The 15860-nt window shown below is 48.6% G+C and overlaps 7 protein-coding genes across 7 annotated transcripts; 3 read left to right on the top strand and 4 right to left on the bottom strand.

Moving 5' to 3' along the window:
• Nucleotides 1-1009: 1009 nt before the first annotated feature.
• Nucleotides 1010-2860, top strand: DEU56DRAFT_919442 (histidine phosphatase superfamily; the record flags this gene model as incomplete). Its single annotated transcript, XM_041358272.1, has 11 exons — nucleotides 1010-1126; nucleotides 1175-1429; nucleotides 1484-1493; nucleotides 1544-1599; nucleotides 1651-1779; nucleotides 1833-1838; nucleotides 1887-2034; nucleotides 2087-2251; nucleotides 2304-2470; nucleotides 2525-2779; nucleotides 2831-2860. The coding sequence occupies 11 exons, from the start codon at nucleotides 1010-1012 to the stop codon at nucleotides 2858-2860; spliced, it is 1338 nt and encodes a 445-aa protein (XP_041201610.1).
• A 154-nt stretch (nucleotides 2861-3014) lies between these two features.
• On the bottom strand, nucleotides 3015-4257 carry DEU56DRAFT_761709 (uncharacterized protein; the record flags this gene model as incomplete). Its single annotated transcript, XM_041350577.1, has 7 exons — nucleotides 3015-3094; nucleotides 3145-3344; nucleotides 3405-3528; nucleotides 3579-3724; nucleotides 3772-3947; nucleotides 4008-4123; nucleotides 4176-4257. The coding sequence occupies 7 exons, from the start codon at nucleotides 4255-4257 to the stop codon at nucleotides 3015-3017; spliced, it is 924 nt and encodes a 307-aa protein (XP_041201609.1).
• A 607-nt stretch (nucleotides 4258-4864) lies between these two features.
• DEU56DRAFT_841187 (P-loop containing nucleoside triphosphate hydrolase protein) lies at nucleotides 4865-6244 on the bottom strand. The gene is made up of 6 exons (XM_041354988.1): nucleotides 5975-6244; nucleotides 5833-5911; nucleotides 5710-5780; nucleotides 5385-5656; nucleotides 5267-5335; nucleotides 4865-5212 (listed from the first exon to the last, which is right to left on the bottom strand). Exons 1-6 carry the CDS (start codon nucleotides 6105-6107, stop codon nucleotides 5009-5011), a joined length of 828 nt encoding a protein of 275 aa, XP_041201608.1. The 5' UTR covers nucleotides 6108-6244; the 3' UTR covers nucleotides 4865-5008.
• On the top strand, nucleotides 6245-7359 carry DEU56DRAFT_748653 (uncharacterized protein; the record flags this gene model as incomplete). The annotated part of the gene is made up of 4 exons (XM_041349372.1): nucleotides 6245-6327; nucleotides 6375-6755; nucleotides 6803-6896; nucleotides 6955-7359. The coding sequence occupies 4 exons, from the start codon at nucleotides 6245-6247 to the stop codon at nucleotides 7357-7359; spliced, it is 963 nt and encodes a 320-aa protein (XP_041201607.1).
• A 65-nt stretch (nucleotides 7360-7424) lies between these two features.
• On the bottom strand, nucleotides 7425-9385 carry DEU56DRAFT_748694 (methyltransferase domain-containing protein; the record flags this gene model as incomplete). The annotated part of the gene is made up of 5 exons (XM_041349374.1): nucleotides 7425-8059; nucleotides 8117-8699; nucleotides 8756-8889; nucleotides 8987-9077; nucleotides 9107-9385. 5 exons carry the CDS (start codon nucleotides 9383-9385, stop codon nucleotides 7425-7427), a joined length of 1722 nt encoding a protein of 573 aa, XP_041201606.1.
• A 147-nt stretch (nucleotides 9386-9532) lies between these two features.
• Nucleotides 9533-11430, top strand: DEU56DRAFT_985058 (cytochrome P450; the record flags this gene model as incomplete). The annotated part of the gene is made up of 7 exons (XM_041360029.1): nucleotides 9533-9916; nucleotides 9976-10065; nucleotides 10143-10208; nucleotides 10256-10358; nucleotides 10414-10752; nucleotides 10804-11073; nucleotides 11120-11430. Exons 2-7 carry the CDS (start codon nucleotides 10003-10005, stop codon nucleotides 11428-11430), a joined length of 1152 nt encoding a protein of 383 aa, XP_041201605.1. The 5' UTR covers nucleotides 9533-9916; nucleotides 9976-10002.
• A 1853-nt stretch (nucleotides 11431-13283) lies between these two features.
• Nucleotides 13284-15149, bottom strand: DEU56DRAFT_985057 (uncharacterized protein; the record flags this gene model as incomplete). Its single annotated transcript, XM_041360028.1, has 2 exons — nucleotides 13284-14006; nucleotides 14054-15149. 2 exons carry the CDS (start codon nucleotides 15147-15149, stop codon nucleotides 13507-13509), a joined length of 1596 nt encoding a protein of 531 aa, XP_041201604.1. The 3' UTR covers nucleotides 13284-13506.
• Nucleotides 15150-15860: the final 711 nt, after the last annotated feature.

Raw genomic sequence — 15860 nt, 5'->3', positions numbered from 1 at the left:
TTCTGCCTGGACTCTGATTCAGCCGGTGGATAATTTGAGTGTGGAGATATGAGGCTGACCTAGTACCGAATCCAATCGTCTCTTATACAATGAAGCACGAGAACAGCTCTGAACAGCCTCCCTAAGAAGTGGTGAGGACAATTCGCTATTGGTCTTCGAGCGCTTCGCGAAACCGAAGTCGAGTGTCTGGGATGAAATTCGTGATGGACAGGGAGTAACGATTTGGCAAGGTAGGTTGAACTTCATCATACCAATGGTTGTCAAGCCGCAGCGTCGTCAACCCTCCTACACGCAGATAAATAGTCGCTATGGCGCGCGAGACTCGAGGATGGCATTACCTTGCGCGTCGACTCCAGTTCGTAGTGTACACTAACCCAGACACAAAGGACTAGAGAAAGGCGTGCGAGGACCGAGGAGGACTTGAACATCATGACCCTCGGAGGCGGTAGTGACTAGTGATTAGTGATTTGTATATATATGCGCGTGAATGTTTCGTGGGGAAATTTGCATCCCTATCAATCTGCTGATGATGATGATGATGATGATGCCGACAACAACCGATACTCTTATAGGCTCTGGGTTGCAACAAGGTTGCAACTTGAACAAAGTAAGTTCTGCTCGTACAACTTAGCACTGTATTTCGCGCATGTACTAAGTGCACTGGTGTTCGCCGCTACGATCGTACAGGTTCTACGTCAAGCGAGGGACATGTTCATGGTGGTACCGTACCGGATCCGATTCGAGACTACTTACACGATTGTCAGATGTTGACGTTGGCGATATCGATACGCGCGCGGGCCTGCGTGGACCTGGAGGAACTCGGACCTGGGCACAAATAGGAACATCATCTGAACACGATGCGAAATCGAAGTTGTGATTGGCTTCACGATAGCATAATAAATGGCGGGCCAACGCCACTACTCTGCTCCCTGGCACTCTTCTTCCCAGATTCATTGCCAGTCGCTTTCTTAGTTCTTTGATTGCGACCAATAATCGGTATACGATCATCATGTCCAGCCAACTATTGGGAGTCGTGTTACTCGTTCGTCACGGGGATCGACAAGGATTTTATCAAAGCCCCCAAACCTATACTGCAACTGCCACACAAATCACTCCCCTAGGCAATGTATGTCAATAATGTTGGGCCATGTGCACTCTCATCGACTTCTTGTAGCAACAAGAGTTTCTGCTCGGCGACTACCTACGTTCATTATACTTGAATCAGTCATCGCCATCGTACATCTCTGGCATGAGCACAGGGATGTTCAATGCATCCCAGGTGTACGTTCAAGCAGACCTTGGAGGCGAAGATGGAGTCATCTACGATTCTTGTGTATCATTAACACAGGGACTTTGGCCTGCCACGCCCTCAAACAATATCACCCTTGCTAATGGGACGACGATCACGGCTCCCCTCGGAGGGTATCAGGTACGTGTTTCTTGTGATACGTGTCTCACTTCCCCTGATTTACGTGCTGCACAGTATATACCTAGTGAGCTCTTGTGGATACATCAGCAAACGCGTGGTACTCACACAGGGTAGTTGAGTCTGTGGATCCCAACCTGAGCGTATCATTGGAAGGTTTCACCGATTGCAATGTTCGTCAAAAACAATCCCTGTAACTTTTCTCCTAATGACGACATTTTCAGACCTTCAACACGCATACGGCAGAGTTTTACAACTCATCCACCTTTACAGAGATGGCTACACAAAGCGCATCTTTCCTGGACTCTCTACCTCCTTATTTGAGTGGAAGATCAGTTCAGCTGCAGAATATGGTGTGTTCTGAGCTAGTCGTATTTCGTCTCAGTTCTCACAACAAGTGTTGTAGTGGAATGTACGCTCTCCTGCTCTTCATGTAGCGACAAGCTAAACTCGCCAGCAGATATTCGACTTTATGAATGTGAATGACATTCACAACGCCACCTTCGCCCAGGATCTCCCACTCACATACCTAGCGCAAGCACAAACTTTGGCCAACTGGCACGAGTATAACGTCTTTAGCGATCCTTCTATTGGAGGCATCGGGAACAGTACGTCTAGCTCTAGAACAAATCTTCACTAATTCATGATGTTCGTCCCCAGTTGCCGGTTTGACTCTTCTGCCAACAATTCTCAATGGATTTTCAGACATCGCGAACTCCACAAACCCTCTGAAGTTGTCAATTACCGCTATTGCATACAAACCTTTCCTCTCCCTCTTTAATATGACAGGCGTTGCTAGTGCCAACCCGAGTCTTGCAGGTATTGGTCAGTAAACCAATTCTAAAGTTTGTTGTGAGCTTGACTGACACACAGCTAGTCGATTACGCTGCCGCCGTGGCTTTGGAACTCCGTCAACCTGCTGCGGGTGGGGAACCTGTTATCCGTTTCAACTTCAAAAACGGAAGTGACGCAACCTTCGTGACATACAACTTCCTCAACCGCACAGGGGATGTCCCGTTGTCTGTTTTCATTGACGCGATGGCTGTAAGTCAAGGTGACTGTTCTAGACTTGCCTCGTATTGATTGTACCTCCACCAGCCCGTCGCGGTGAATACTACGGCGGCTTGGTGCGATGTTTGTGCCAACACCCAAGATAGGGGCTGTGCTGCTCTTGCTCTTGCGACAGATCAAGGAGAAGCTGCTGCTCAGCCCAAAATCAGTCCAGCTGGAGCCGGTGTTCTTGGCGCGGGTTTGACTCTTGCAGTCGTTGCATTGATGGCTATCACCCTGGCTTTCCTCGGACTATTGACGGTTGGTAAGTTTGGGAGGCGGCGGTCAAAGCATCCTGGCGTAGTATGTGGTCTCTTTGCATGCCTGCTTCAGTTGATTTAACACAAATTTTAGTTTGAACTCAAAGACGGCGAAAGTATATGATTCAAGCATGTGAAGCTGACGGTGCTGAGAATATTAGAAGAGACTAAGAACGAATGTAGCTGTAGGTCGTGAAGTATAACTGTGGAAATTGTAGTACAATGTGTGTGTTGCGTCCATACTTATGCCACAAATGCAATTTCTATGACTAAATCCCTTACCTCCAATAGTTGTCTTCATCACTCAGATTGTCGTACCGAAGATCGTCTTCTGCTTCAGAGCTTTCATGAAATATGTCTATAGGCAGATCTCAGACCGACTTTCGAATGAGGCTACGGAAAACGTACCACTCCCTTCACTGTCATTCGAATCATCCTCATCTGGATAGTCATTCTTGTAATATTCCTCGGCTGGAAAACGTTGTGTCAGATGAAGGATTTCATGCCAAACCACATGAATACCATTTGAATCTTCGTCAGCTTCATCTTCCTCCTCGGACTCCGAGTCACTGGAGTTAGGGTCATCCAGCGAGGGAGGAAGGCCTTCACTGCAAATGTAACAACATTCCAGTCAAAGGTTTCATCGCTAATTAAGCCAGGCAACTTACAGCATCCCGATATTAGCAGCCGAGTTCCATTCGCTGAGTGTGCAAGGACGCCTATAGAATACATCCCAAACATAATCCTCTGCTGGAGGGGCAGCAGAGAAAACTTGCGAGGGCTCGTCATTCACTGGAGGGAATGGGATGGAGATCCAAGACATCAAGAGAAGGGACGCTTACTGCGTAAGTAATTTTGCAGCATGGGTAAGAATTTCTCCATGTCGGAATCAAAGACGGGAGACGTAGGATTCTGATCGGCAGGAACGGCATCATACATCCTGAAGTCGCTTTGAGATCGAGCATCTTTCGCAGATATGACCTTTGGACTACACCACGTTGGTAAAGTATCCAGCAACATCCCGGGAAGACTCACGGACTGGTAGCAAATTTGGGGTTTTCAGCGGGTTCGCGTGTAGGAACGATAGTGTAGCGCCTCCCTTCATCGGCTAATTGCCGATGGCGTTGAGCTCCAGAAAGATTTGTGACATCCGCAGGCACCGATGGTGTGTTTTTGTCATCATGGTTTTGTGACAGCTTCGAGATTTGGTTCTGCAGGGATTATAGAACTCCTATAAAATGCGAACGCGACGAATCGTAAAGGTAAGTCACCTGCAGTGTCTCCTGCAGTTGTTTATCCTCCCAGACAGTCTCTTCGACGGTTTGAACAAATTGGAAAACATCGCGGCCGCCTTTCGTCTTCTTTCTGCGAACCCGAGACTCGACGACTAATCTCACAGTGAGAAGTTGGCTTCGCGAGCAGTGGCATGAGCAACACACCAAGCGCGTCGAGTGGTTCATCCGTACGTTTGCGCTTAATGCGCACAATCGTGTACGGGTGGTTGGTTGACTGAGCGTCCATCGTGGTTCGAATGGACAAAATATAGATGGAGGCCTGGCACTGTACGCTGAAGGCTCCAGTGATATGGTGCTTGTTTGAAGGAGGAAGGAGCAATCCTCAATCCAGAGATTACGTCATCGAAATCGCGGCGCTATAGGTGCCGAGCTACACCTGATAGACCGTGCGGCTGAATTTTGAATTTCAGGACCCAGGTTAGGGATTCTAAAATTCATCGAGACTATGCTGTAGGCCGTACAGTGCTGTACAGAGCCTTATATCTGAGAGTTTACTGATGGGTCCATGACCGAAGCATTCGATGCACATGAATCACGGATGAAGCTTAGACTTTGAGCTTGAGCGCCAGGATAATCTCCAAAACAAAAGTGTGCGAGCATCGCAGCAAGCTTTGAAGCCTTAGGTTACAATTTTCTGCCTTTATTTGCAGAAGGCCAGTTCAGTAGTTCTTCGCGATACGACATGCTAATGGTCCTGGACTCACTGCAGCCATGTGCAGCCAGCCAGAGACAAGTGATACTAGTCACCTTGCTAGCATAGTATGTTTTAGGAGGGTCATGTAACCCAGCCTGCAGTGAATCCGCGCAGTCTGGATAGAGTGCCCGCCTGGCACTTCAAAATAAAGTTAAATAAAGTTTAAAATATCATGCTTAACACAGCGATACGGTACAAGGCAGTTGCTTACAGTTTCTCATAGCATTCGTTTATCACATCCTCGTTCATCGTATTGCAATTCTTTCAAACATTCTTTGGCCCCTCACTCATCATCGACATCACCCACTGCACCTTGTGTGCCGGGTTCGCCGGCTGTTCGCCAAGCACCTAAGATAAGCTCCACGATGTCATCGACGCCTTGGTCGTTCTTTATGCTTGTAAAGACGGTTGGGCCGTCTCCACGCATGAGTTTCGAATCACGCCTCATCACATCAAGAGATGCGTTAACATATTGCGCGATGTCGATCTTGAACCTCCACAGTGAGGAGGGATTAAATGTTTGAACAAATGTTTGACTAACCTTGTTTATTACCAAAAGATCAGACTGCGAAATTCCTGGCCCACCTTTACGGGGAATCTTGTCTCCTCCCTGGAAATGCACATGAGGCTGAAGTTCATCGAGTGTCTGACGAACATACCGCCACGTCTATGACGTATATAATATAGTCGGCTAATTCCCGGGAATAATTGGCAGCTAGGTTATCCCCTCCACTTTCCACGAAAAGGAGTTGGCAGCCAAACTTTGCTTGAAGTGTCTCCAAAGCACCCATGTTTGCACTGATATCCTCGCGGATCGCCGCATGAGGGCAGCCACCGGTCTCAATAGCTAGAATGCGAGGCGTCGGGAGAGCCTTATTCTTAATAAGGAACTCCTGGTCTTCGCGAGTGAAGATATCGTTCGTCACAGTAGCTAAGTATATTGAGGTTTCACAGAATGCAGAAGATCATGTCATATTTTCTCACCGATGTTATATTTATTACGAAGCTTCTTGCATAACGCAAGGGTCAAGGCTGTTTTACCGGAACCAACAGGTCTGTATGGGGTGATCGCTGTGGTGCATACGTATCGAAAGCTTGTCAACTTACCCGCCAATTCCGATGGTAAAGCCTCTTTCTTGGAAGTTTCGTAACGAATAGTCGGGGAGGTCCCGCTCTGCAAATTTACCTGCAAGAAAGTGGACATAACAGGATTACTGGCATTGACCATACGTTCAATGACGAAACTGACCTGGGTGATCTAGGTGCTCGTGTGTATGACCGTGGTCGCCATGATCGTGAGGCGCACCACCAAGCTCGTGCGAGTGAGCTTGACTTGGCTGGCTTGTGGAAGAATTTAGATTGTTGATGAATTGAACACTCATTATCAATGATAAGGTGACTATCACCGACCGTGATCGGCGTTCTGAGCAGTACTAAGTTACGATTGATGAACACTCGGAGTCTGCCGGCGGGCGCTATAACCTACTGTTCCTCCGTGACCGACGCAACCAAGTCGCGCATGAAGCGTGCATCAGGGGCCCTGGTAGCTTACTCTAGCTCCGAAGACGAAGCTCCAGCCAACCCTCCAGAGAGAAAGAAGAAGTCGGTCATTTCATCATCTCTGTCCGTGTTGCTCAACGTGCGCACAGGAAGCTGCCGTCTCTTGCATCATCCTTGATCGTACCAGTACCCGTCGATGACCCTGCTCTTCATCAAGGACGAGTTCGTGCAACCCCGCACGTAGAGGGCCAATATGCCGCGTATGTTTACATTCCCCTCGTGGTGCACCCTAAAACTGCATTGTACTCGTTGATCGATGAGGTGCTTGATGTCACCAAGGAAATGGTCCCGGCCGCCCATGTCATAGGGGAAAGTGTCTCATGTAGTAGGAATAGTGATGATGCGATAGTCAATAGCTCTCGCAGGGCGCGGGAGCTGCACTTGTCATTGACTCGACCGATATTTCTTCGCGCCCACCAGAGAGAAGAGTTCAAACAAGCCATAAAAATTATTGCTTCACGCCAAAGCCCGTACGCTACGATCCATTGTATACTCGTGGTCTCTTACCGTTGCGAAGATTTCAGGCTTCATTCGTATCGTTTTCGGAGCTTACAAACGATGAGCGAACGAGGGCGTTCCTTTCCCTCGAGGTAGGAGCCGGTCATCATGAAGTTCGTCGTCATCCTCAGCGACATCAATCTGATTACAAACTGAACTGATTTATTGAAGCTTAAAAATTTGCTATCCGCACTGTCCCCAACCCTTCAGTTCCTGCGTCAACGAGACTTTTACAGCCAACCACGGTTCCACGTTTCGATAGCATGGGCTCTTCTGGATTCTGACACGTCAGGGAACGGAGACGCCGGCGCTCAAGGACAACCTCGCGTCGTGGAAGGCACATCGGGCAGCAACTTGACTAGTAACGGGGATATCGGGGAATCTAATAAAGAACTCCAGGCCGAGTGTTTTCCGCGTGTTCCGCACTTTCCATCTGAGCTCATCCCTACGCTAAACCAGCGATTTGGTGCTATGGTTTCATCCGCTCACATCGGAGGTTTCGGCGCGGATACTATCGCAGTGAAGATAGGAAAGGACATCTTTTCATGGTCATTTCAAGGCTCTCACGTCAATTGAGCCAATCCTTAACATACGACCCACATAAAAGACTGAAGGTGCCCTCTGACTGGCTCAAGCAATGTCTAGATCATATTGCGCCATTCGCGAGGCTTGATAACAATAGCTACGTTCCTTCCACTTCCTGTTGCCTGGTCAAACAGGTTTACGAGGTCAACATCCATTGCGTCTGACCCCTGTGATCCACTACTGCCGTTCAACTCTTCTCGAATCCATTCATGTCGATCAAGGAGGATGAGGGATTCTATCAGAGGTCCCATGATGCACCTCAATACGTGCAATACTGACAAGGCACTTTCCAGCTGCCTTCGTTCACGCTCATTATGAACATAAACGGGAGACTGTGCCGCGGTTTGGTCGAGTCGGACGCCAGTCTTCGAAGTCGCGCGATCAAGGAACGTTTCCCAATCCTTGTACGCAGCATCAGGGAGTTTCCCCAAACGCATATTTTCTAGTGTTTGACCTGCGCCGCGGAGATCGTCAACAGTGTGATTTGCGGAGGCTTCTCGTGCACCTATTATTTGAAGGAGAGGCTGAAGAAGGGCTCGGAAAACTACCTTGCGTATTGCTAAAGATGTTTCTCGGGCAGACGTTTCATTGCGGAGCCATTGAGCTGGGATCTGTGCAGCCAGGTGGCGAGAGGCAAGAGGAAGTGTTGCTACTGGGGTTCGTTCACGAAGCGACCGGGACAACGGAAAATCTACCAGTGCAGCTGTAACAAAACTTGCCTAAAACAGCCATACAAACTGATGCTCACCCTCAGGTGCCATCAAGTTGTAACAGCATCCCACTATAACGATTGCCTGTGCTGTCCAAATGGCATCGGGGGCTGAGGGTCTACGGCGATTAGACAAGAACGCGCGAAGGACATCAGGCGTGAGCGATCCGCAGGCGTGAAGGGCAACCATCATCACAGGGACTGGCTTCTCCTCAGGTGTGCGTTGATCAGTCCTGTCGACAAGCAAATCTCCGATCATGCTACCAGCGATTCGGTTGTCTTCACTGGAGAGAAGCCAATCGCGAATCGACGATTCAAGTGTGCGGGGATTGATGCAGATGGTTTGGTGGGTAAGAGAACCCATACGGCTGTGTATTATGTTTTTGCTGGCAGTGAAAGCCGAAGGTACAGAGGTGGGCACGTGTGATTGGAAAAGGGGACTGTTGCAGTGATGGTTTGAGTCGGGCATGCCGCTCTGGGCGTCCTTCCCCTTTTTAAGCTGCTTCTGCCTTCTTGCTGCTTCTTTTGCTTTCCAGCGTTCAGCCCCGGAGGTCTGGATTTCATTGGAATCAAGAGCTAGCACATGTAGACCCAAATTTTGAACGGCACGAGACAAATATCCCTAAAAAAAAATCATTGATTATCGGGTAACGCAACTTCAAAGATGAAGATACTAACTTGTCCTGAACCCACATCAACAACATGATGTAATGTATCCGCAGAACCTAGATTTAAAAGTCGGTTGATGTATTCTGACATCCTGGAGACCTCGTGGTCTTTCTTTGGCGACATGCCATATGATCGGGGCCCAGCTCGATGAGCATTCCCTGGACATGCAAAGCAATATGATGAGCCAACGAGTGAGGAAGCCGTTCAGGGTGCCTGGTAGGTCTCTGAAGTGTGACTGACCCGACTCGGAGGTTTTCCCGATGGCAACGTGATCTCTCCTCAACTGGAGGCGGACAACTACATCGATGAGCGCTTTCAAATCGGGCGGGATCTATCGCAGGATGAGCATGCTGCCTGCACGCGCTGATCATAAATCAGGCCCACTGAAGATTTATTGCTCGGAACTTGATTTCCCGTCCGCTGGTCATCGGGCGACGGAGAATAGTAATGGAGAATCGACATCCACCTTGGGATGCATGGTGTATTTTCATCATCTATTGATGTGGCCCATTCCCACCAACCCTTCCAACTTGCAGGAAGCTGAAAGCCAGAAGCTGCCAGGTCATTCGGATGGATCGAGAGAAGCTCGGAAGCTGGAAGAGAACACAACTGCTGATATATCAGTTCGAGTTTCGACATTAATTCAATGGATTGGCGAAGAAGACCGCCCGTACTTGATTCAAATACAAATAAAAGTTTCAATGGTGTGCATCTACATTTAGAAAATGCCTCTCACGATCCTCCACAATTCCCGATGTGGCACTGAGCCCCATATTACTGGGAGCGCCCATGTCAATTGTCACTAAACTCGGTATCCCCCTCCTGTCAGGTTATGTCTTAAAGCACATCGTTCTCTTGCTCATCAGGCAATACCCTTGCACAAGCTGCGCGGCCCACCCTGCCTGTCTTTACTTTTTGGCAATCTCGCGGAGATTAGTGTCATCAAGAAAATAATGGTCTCCTTGCTGATTGGGACGCTCGAAACGGAACGACTTATGCATACAGAGGTTTCTTTGGAGGGTCTCGGCTGATGACAACCGACCTGATTGATATCGTTCATATGCTGGATTAGTCTGATATTTGCCATAAACCCGACTTCATTCGCGACAACCTGGCCAGTGTGGGTGCCGGCGAACTCGGAGCACTGACAGTGGAAGGGGACACAGACAGGTCAGGCTCGCTCGTCGCGCTTTGTAAGATTGTAGTCACTTACAAAATTCCAATTTCAGCGAAACATGCAGTCATGATTATATCCGATGCTACGTCTTGGCTGCAGCGTGGTTATGGTCCGCCCGGGGCCGCATCTACACGCGGGAAAGGTTTGCCTCCATTCGATGAAACTTGAAAGTGCACCCGGAAAAACTTACTGATTATGTTCACTGCCTCCGTACTTTAGGCTCCGGCATTCACGGCTGCACATGTTAAAACGCTTTATCCAGCGTTCTGGGACAAAGCCAATCAGGTAAGATATTGACTCGCTGCCGGAGAAATCAAAGCGCATTTTTGTAGCTGCGGGATGTTTGGATTCGGGCCGTCCAGGAGCATGCTTCTCAACCCATTGATGTCATTATCTGGTCATCAAAAGCAACTTTGGACGTCATTGAACTTGCTGGTAGCTTTCTACTATAAGCTCGTATACTACGAAGTACCGAACATTGCCTTTACAGGGTTTGGGTACCAGTTCAATGCCCTGTCAGGGGAAAACGATGAACTAGCTAATGCCTACTATGTAATCTTCACCACGGCAGCTAGCACTCAGAACCATATTCGAGACTTGGATACCCCTGCTAAGACTATTTGTGAGCGGGCTATCTCTTCCGCTACCAACGAATCTCGCCCTGTGGCGGGGTTGTTAACCATGCCCCATCAGCGGCGTCATGGTACAATTATGGCGCAAGCGCATGCGCATCTCAATCACATTGGACTCGAGCTTATCGAGGTTCGCCTCCAGAGCGCTATCGCAGAAAGGAATGTTCCAAGACAAAGAGACCGCCTGACCGTTCTTGGTATGTTTCAACGATTGCAAACACGGATGCCGGAATTTACCGTCGATGCAGTGGCCTCCAATCTCGAAACATCCGGTTCTCAGCACATGAGCACAGACGAAATCCTATGTCAAATTTCGACCTTTTTGATTGCAGGTTATGAAATAACGTCCTCTACACTCACATGGTGTCTGTACTCTCTGGCCAAATTTCCAGACAGCCAGATATCGCTTCGCAAGGCCCTGCGAACAATTCCTATCAGTTCGCCGACTCTAGATGATGATATCAGAAACCTAGTATCTCGACTAGGTTGTTCGCGAGACGCTCAGAGTGCATGCCCCAGTAACCTGGACGATGAGAGTTGCGACCAAGGATGACCAAATATCAGTGGCGAAACCCTTTCTCGACAAGGGTGGGGAGTACAGGAACTCTATCAAGATTAGAAAGCATGACATTATCACCATGCCCATTCAGGCTATCAACAAGAAGAAGGACATATGGGGGGAAGACGCTTACTCCTTCAGGCACGTTCCCTCATGTTCCATTGTATTTTCCCTGACGGCCCATCGGGACAGGCCTGAACCATGGCAGAACCCTCCTGAGCGAGTTAAAGAAATCCAAGGACTTTATTCCAACATGCTTACGTTCCTTGGTGGGAGCCATGGATGCATTGGCTTCAGGTTTGCCCTCGCAGAGTAGGTGTGCACCGGTGCCTTTTTGATTATGAGCTTTTTAGTTTGAGGCGGACCGCTGCACACTGCGGGCCTTGCACTATGATTTCCCATGAACACGCGGTCACATACTTGAGTTCTCCTATGCGTTGTTAAGCACGCGAACTTGTCCCGCCAGGCACGGTCATAAGATAGATGGAGCCTTTCCTAGAGCTTTGATCGAATTACTCCGCCGTGTCATCGAATTGCACGGTGTATTGATATTTTTGGCTCCACAGGATCAAGGCATTCCTGTTCTCGCTAGTTCGTTAGCTTGAATTTTCTATAGACCCCTCAGTAGTCGTTGAGAAAACATTCAAGTAAGTGTCCGCTCTTGCTATTTTTTTTTGTATTAAATTATTGTCCTTTGGGAGCCCATGTCGGACACTTACCGTCATCTGTGCCGCGCTCTGGCAGTTTCCGTCCGATTCTTTTAATTCCCTCGGACAAAATGATCGAAGGCATTCCCCGCTATTCTATTCTGTTAATTCTGTTATTTTTTCCCTTCGCTTCTTCGTTTTGATTGCTGCAACATGGCTCACGCGTAGCTATCTCCCTCGTGTAGCGTCGTCGCTCGCCCTGTGGTAAAATCAGAGGCCATGCCTGGAAACCACATGCCACTTATCGTTTGGCCTGCATCGAAGGATGACATTGATCATGTCATTGCACGCGTATCAAGTACGGCATTATCTTCAGGGTTGGCAGACATACCCACCATCTATTTTGCCAGGTTCGCCCCCTCTCGAGGTCTCTCTTGGCACTGATTCCCGGCGGCCAATTCGTACATGAGACCCACGGGAAGTCATGTCGTATGCGCTTCGTCTGATCGTCCTTCTCGACTTCTAAGCGAAGGATGGGAGCAGTGCCTCGCTACTTATCTCTATGTTTCATGGGTGTGTTTTTTTTGTAATACTATTATTCCATGTTCAGTGATATCACTGATCTTCCCCCCCCCCTTTCCATTCTCGATAGCTGTGCAATCAAATATACCAAAAAGGTGTGTACGTACCACTTGTGCGTTTCCTCCGCACAAATGAACCAAAGTCAGACATGAAGGTTAAAGTGACGCCATCAGTCACCGTTCCTGTACTTACCTCATCTCTCGTACTCATTGAGTGCGGAGTGGAGTTCCTGAAGGGCCTCGAATGGGATAATGAGGCAATGCGTAGCTATCCCAACAAGGCGGTGGCCGCTTTCAGATGCGGCTTTGCACTCACGTGCGCTTCTACACGCCTACCCTCCTATAAGTGATAAAGTTAAAGCGCCTCGCGTCGTAGCGATGGATCGAAGGAGGTGCGTAAATGATGATCTGGGCCCTCCGCACTGTCGCCCCACTCCCACCAGTGTACCGCGACCGTGTCGTACATATGAGGAGCGATCCTTTTGCGGTTAGCTTCGGTTAGGTCATGGATGATCGCGGCGATGAGTCGATTTCAACGCGGTCGAGTTTGCGGATATGATCCACGGCCCCTTGCAAGCCATCGGAACGTATTTTCCAGAGCAGGTAAAATGAAGATGGCAGTTAGCAAATCGCTAGTTGAAAGCGCCGAGCGATGATCCCCCCCGTTCCAAGTTTGATCGCACACTGCCAACGAGCGGGCCGGAAATTAGCCGGAAAGGGGGAAATTGCACATCCCGAGGTGTTAAAATCAAATAATGCAACGGTTCGATCATAAGAGGACTACGAAGTACCCAGATTTCATTATGAAAAGGGAGATCCGGGCCCAGGATAAGAAGTAGGCCGCTGTGAGATAGAACCCCAGAACACAGGAATTCATCAGATCGGCTGCAAGCGGCAGACACGAGGTTCCGCAGGATCATGTGCAGCACCGCAGTGGGAGAAATATGTTGCAACAGACTGCGCCCGAACCCGGTGACCAGAAATATCTCTGTTTTATTTTTTTGGGCGACCAACGAAAGAGTGCGTGGTCTCAAGAAAGTGGATACGAGTAGTACAAGTGATTAGGTGCTTTAGGTAAACAGTATAATAATATTGTTACACGAACGGTGTTTTTCGAAGAAACAAGGCATCCGGATAGGATTCGATGTTGTTACAACGTCGTGGTCACTGTGGAGCTGAATAGGCCGGCCCAGCATTTACAGACGGATGCAATTGTCCTTCGTTATAATAGGAATGCGACTGCGAGTCCGGTGAATGAGCAGGCAACCTTGGGGAGCTCTGCGACGGGCTCGAAATGAAGCCGGGGGACAACGACGAGTGGTGATGCTGTGCAGAATACAACGAAGATTGATTGTGCATATTGTGAGATCCAAATGGGTTGGGTGGAAGGGAGGGCGGCGCGGACATCGGAACGCCCGATGGAAGATAGCCGGACTGCCCTCCACTCGCAGAATGATGGTTATGTCCTAGATTGTATGTGGACAGCCCAAGTCTATTCTGGGAGTAATCTAGACCACTGCCGCCGCCGCCACTACCATTGTAGTGTGTTGGGCGTGATCTAAGAGAGAAGAAGCGGGCACTGTGCGAGTGGAAGATGGATATGGTACAGAGGTGGTCGGTCCCTGTGCTGCTCGATGAGCGGGTGCTAAAATGCGGCGGCGAGCCTGGAGATTATGTTAATTAATTGAATGAACAAGTGAAAAAAAAATACGGACATTAATCATCCAATTCGAGACTTGGCTCATGCTCAATCCAGTGGCATGGCAAAGCTGCTTTTTCTCCTCCTCGCTTGGGTATGGATGGTCAGAGTGACGATGCAACCAGTTCTTTAGATAGTCTGTCGTTTCCTTGGGTAACTTGCCCCTCTTCCGCATGGGGCGATCAACTAAAGTAGATGATGGTGCAGACGGAGGGGAGCGGGATGTGGGAGACGACGTTGTTGCTGGTGCTGGTGCGGCGGAGGGTACTGGGCTGTTTGTCGTATTTAACGAGGGACTGTTTGAGGAAAAGGGATAATCCTGGTTAGAAAAATTCCAGTCATCCTTTGGCTGAGCGGGGTAAAGTCTACGATCCTGTTGGGCAGGAAGGCGTGGAGCAGCAGAAAACATCTGTGGCTGAGTACTAAAGGAGGAGTGTCTGACGCTGTCGTCGTACTTGTTGACGGTGCTTGGTAACTGGCCCGTTGAACTCGGACGAACAATACCAGAAGGGGAGTCGTTCCAAGAGTCTGATTCTACGTATGCGGAAGCAGGGGTGGGGTGAGATTTAATATCGGGTGAAAGGGGGGATGTGAAATTGGAAGAGGAAAAATGGGAACTCGGGGTAGTTGTGCTGGAGAGGTATGAGGGGGAGTCTCCGTAGGAATAATTGAGATGGGTGTCAGCAGTCAAGCGAGGACGAGTAGAAGATTTATCTGGAAAGTCAGAGGTATCGGTGGGAGGAGGGAAGTGGTATGAGACGAGATTAGTGGATGCGTGCGATGCGCGACGGAGATGAGTCGGGGGGTATGGAGCGGATCGGTAGCGAGGATTTGAATCTTGTGAGAGAGCCGGTAAGGAAGCTCGGCGAAGGAAAGGATCCTCAAAGGTAGAGAATATGGAAGGTAATTGTACCTTTGAATTGTCGAGACCAGTCTCGACTGGCTTGTCTTCTTGTCTAGGACTATGAGTGTTATCAAAATGCCAAGAAGGTAGTTCTGAAGGACGGGTTCTGGGAGGTTGAGGGGAAGATGAAGGAGACAAGGGACGCTTTTCAGGGCGAGAGGCTACACTGCTGTCTGTCTCTGCCGAGACTGTAGAGCTTGACATTCGTCGAGCAGGATAATCAAAGTCGGAGTCTGTGGGACTTTAGTAAATATAATAAGTGAGATCGGGATGCGGCGAGGCAAGGCACGAATGTGACCCACAGGATAGCCGGGGAGGCACAGTTTGATAAATGGTCCGGGAAGGAGACAGGGTCGATTTTTGGACCAAGTCTGAAGGTAAATGATGGGGGTCAGGTCAAGATGATGAGGATGAGAGAGGAAAGAAAGATTGTAAAACATTTGACAGACATGATCTTGACATATGACAGGCGTGATTATGAAATCTGATTTAAAGAATTTTTTATAAAATAAAAAAAAAGGAATAATACTCACTGTAAAGATAGTTGTAATTGAGCAACGTTGTAAGAGCTAATTGCGAGAGGAGAGTCAATCATATTTAGGTGAAGAAGGGGGAAAGAGAAAGATGCGGGATTTTAAGAGGGAAAGGAAATCCGAGTCGGGAAAAATAAGGGAAAGAAAGAAAATGAAATTATTAAGCTGAAATAAACTAGATGCGATTCCCTTTGATCTGAGGCACGGGAAAGAACCCAAACCGGAATTCATCGATATTCATCCCGACATCAGCGCGTCATGAGCGTCGGTAGCGAATAAACTAAAGGTATTAAATAAATTAAAAACAGAACTACCCAATCAAAATACTTCTTTTTCATTGGTTTTATTCCTCGGTCCCGTTTCCATTCAGATGACATTCAGA

Source organism: Suillus clintonianus, assembly GCF_016758775.1.
Source record: "Suillus clintonianus strain FC179 chromosome Unknown DEU56scaffold_166, whole genome shotgun sequence".
NCBI classification, from domain to species: domain Eukaryota; kingdom Fungi; phylum Basidiomycota; class Agaricomycetes; order Boletales; family Suillaceae; genus Suillus; species Suillus clintonianus.
Note: the sequence above shows the minus strand (reverse complement) of the source record. Positions and strands in the feature narration are given on the sequence as shown.

What these genes read in the sequence shown, in the direction of transcription:
- DEU56DRAFT_841187 (XM_041354988.1), bottom strand. Translation starts at nt 6,107, where the DNA reads ATGAGTGTTCAATTCATCAACAATCTAAATTCTTCCACAAGCCAGCCA. An exon ending in TTTACCATCGGAATTGGCGG is followed by an intron (nt 5,781 to 5,832) that starts GTAAGTTGACAA and finishes CACCCCATACAG; the next exon opens with ACCTGTTGGTTCCGGTAAAA. An exon ending in TATACGTCATAGACGTGGCG is followed by an intron (nt 5,336 to 5,384) that starts GTATGTTCGTCA and finishes GTGCATTTCCAG; the next exon opens with GGAGGAGACAAGATTCCCCG.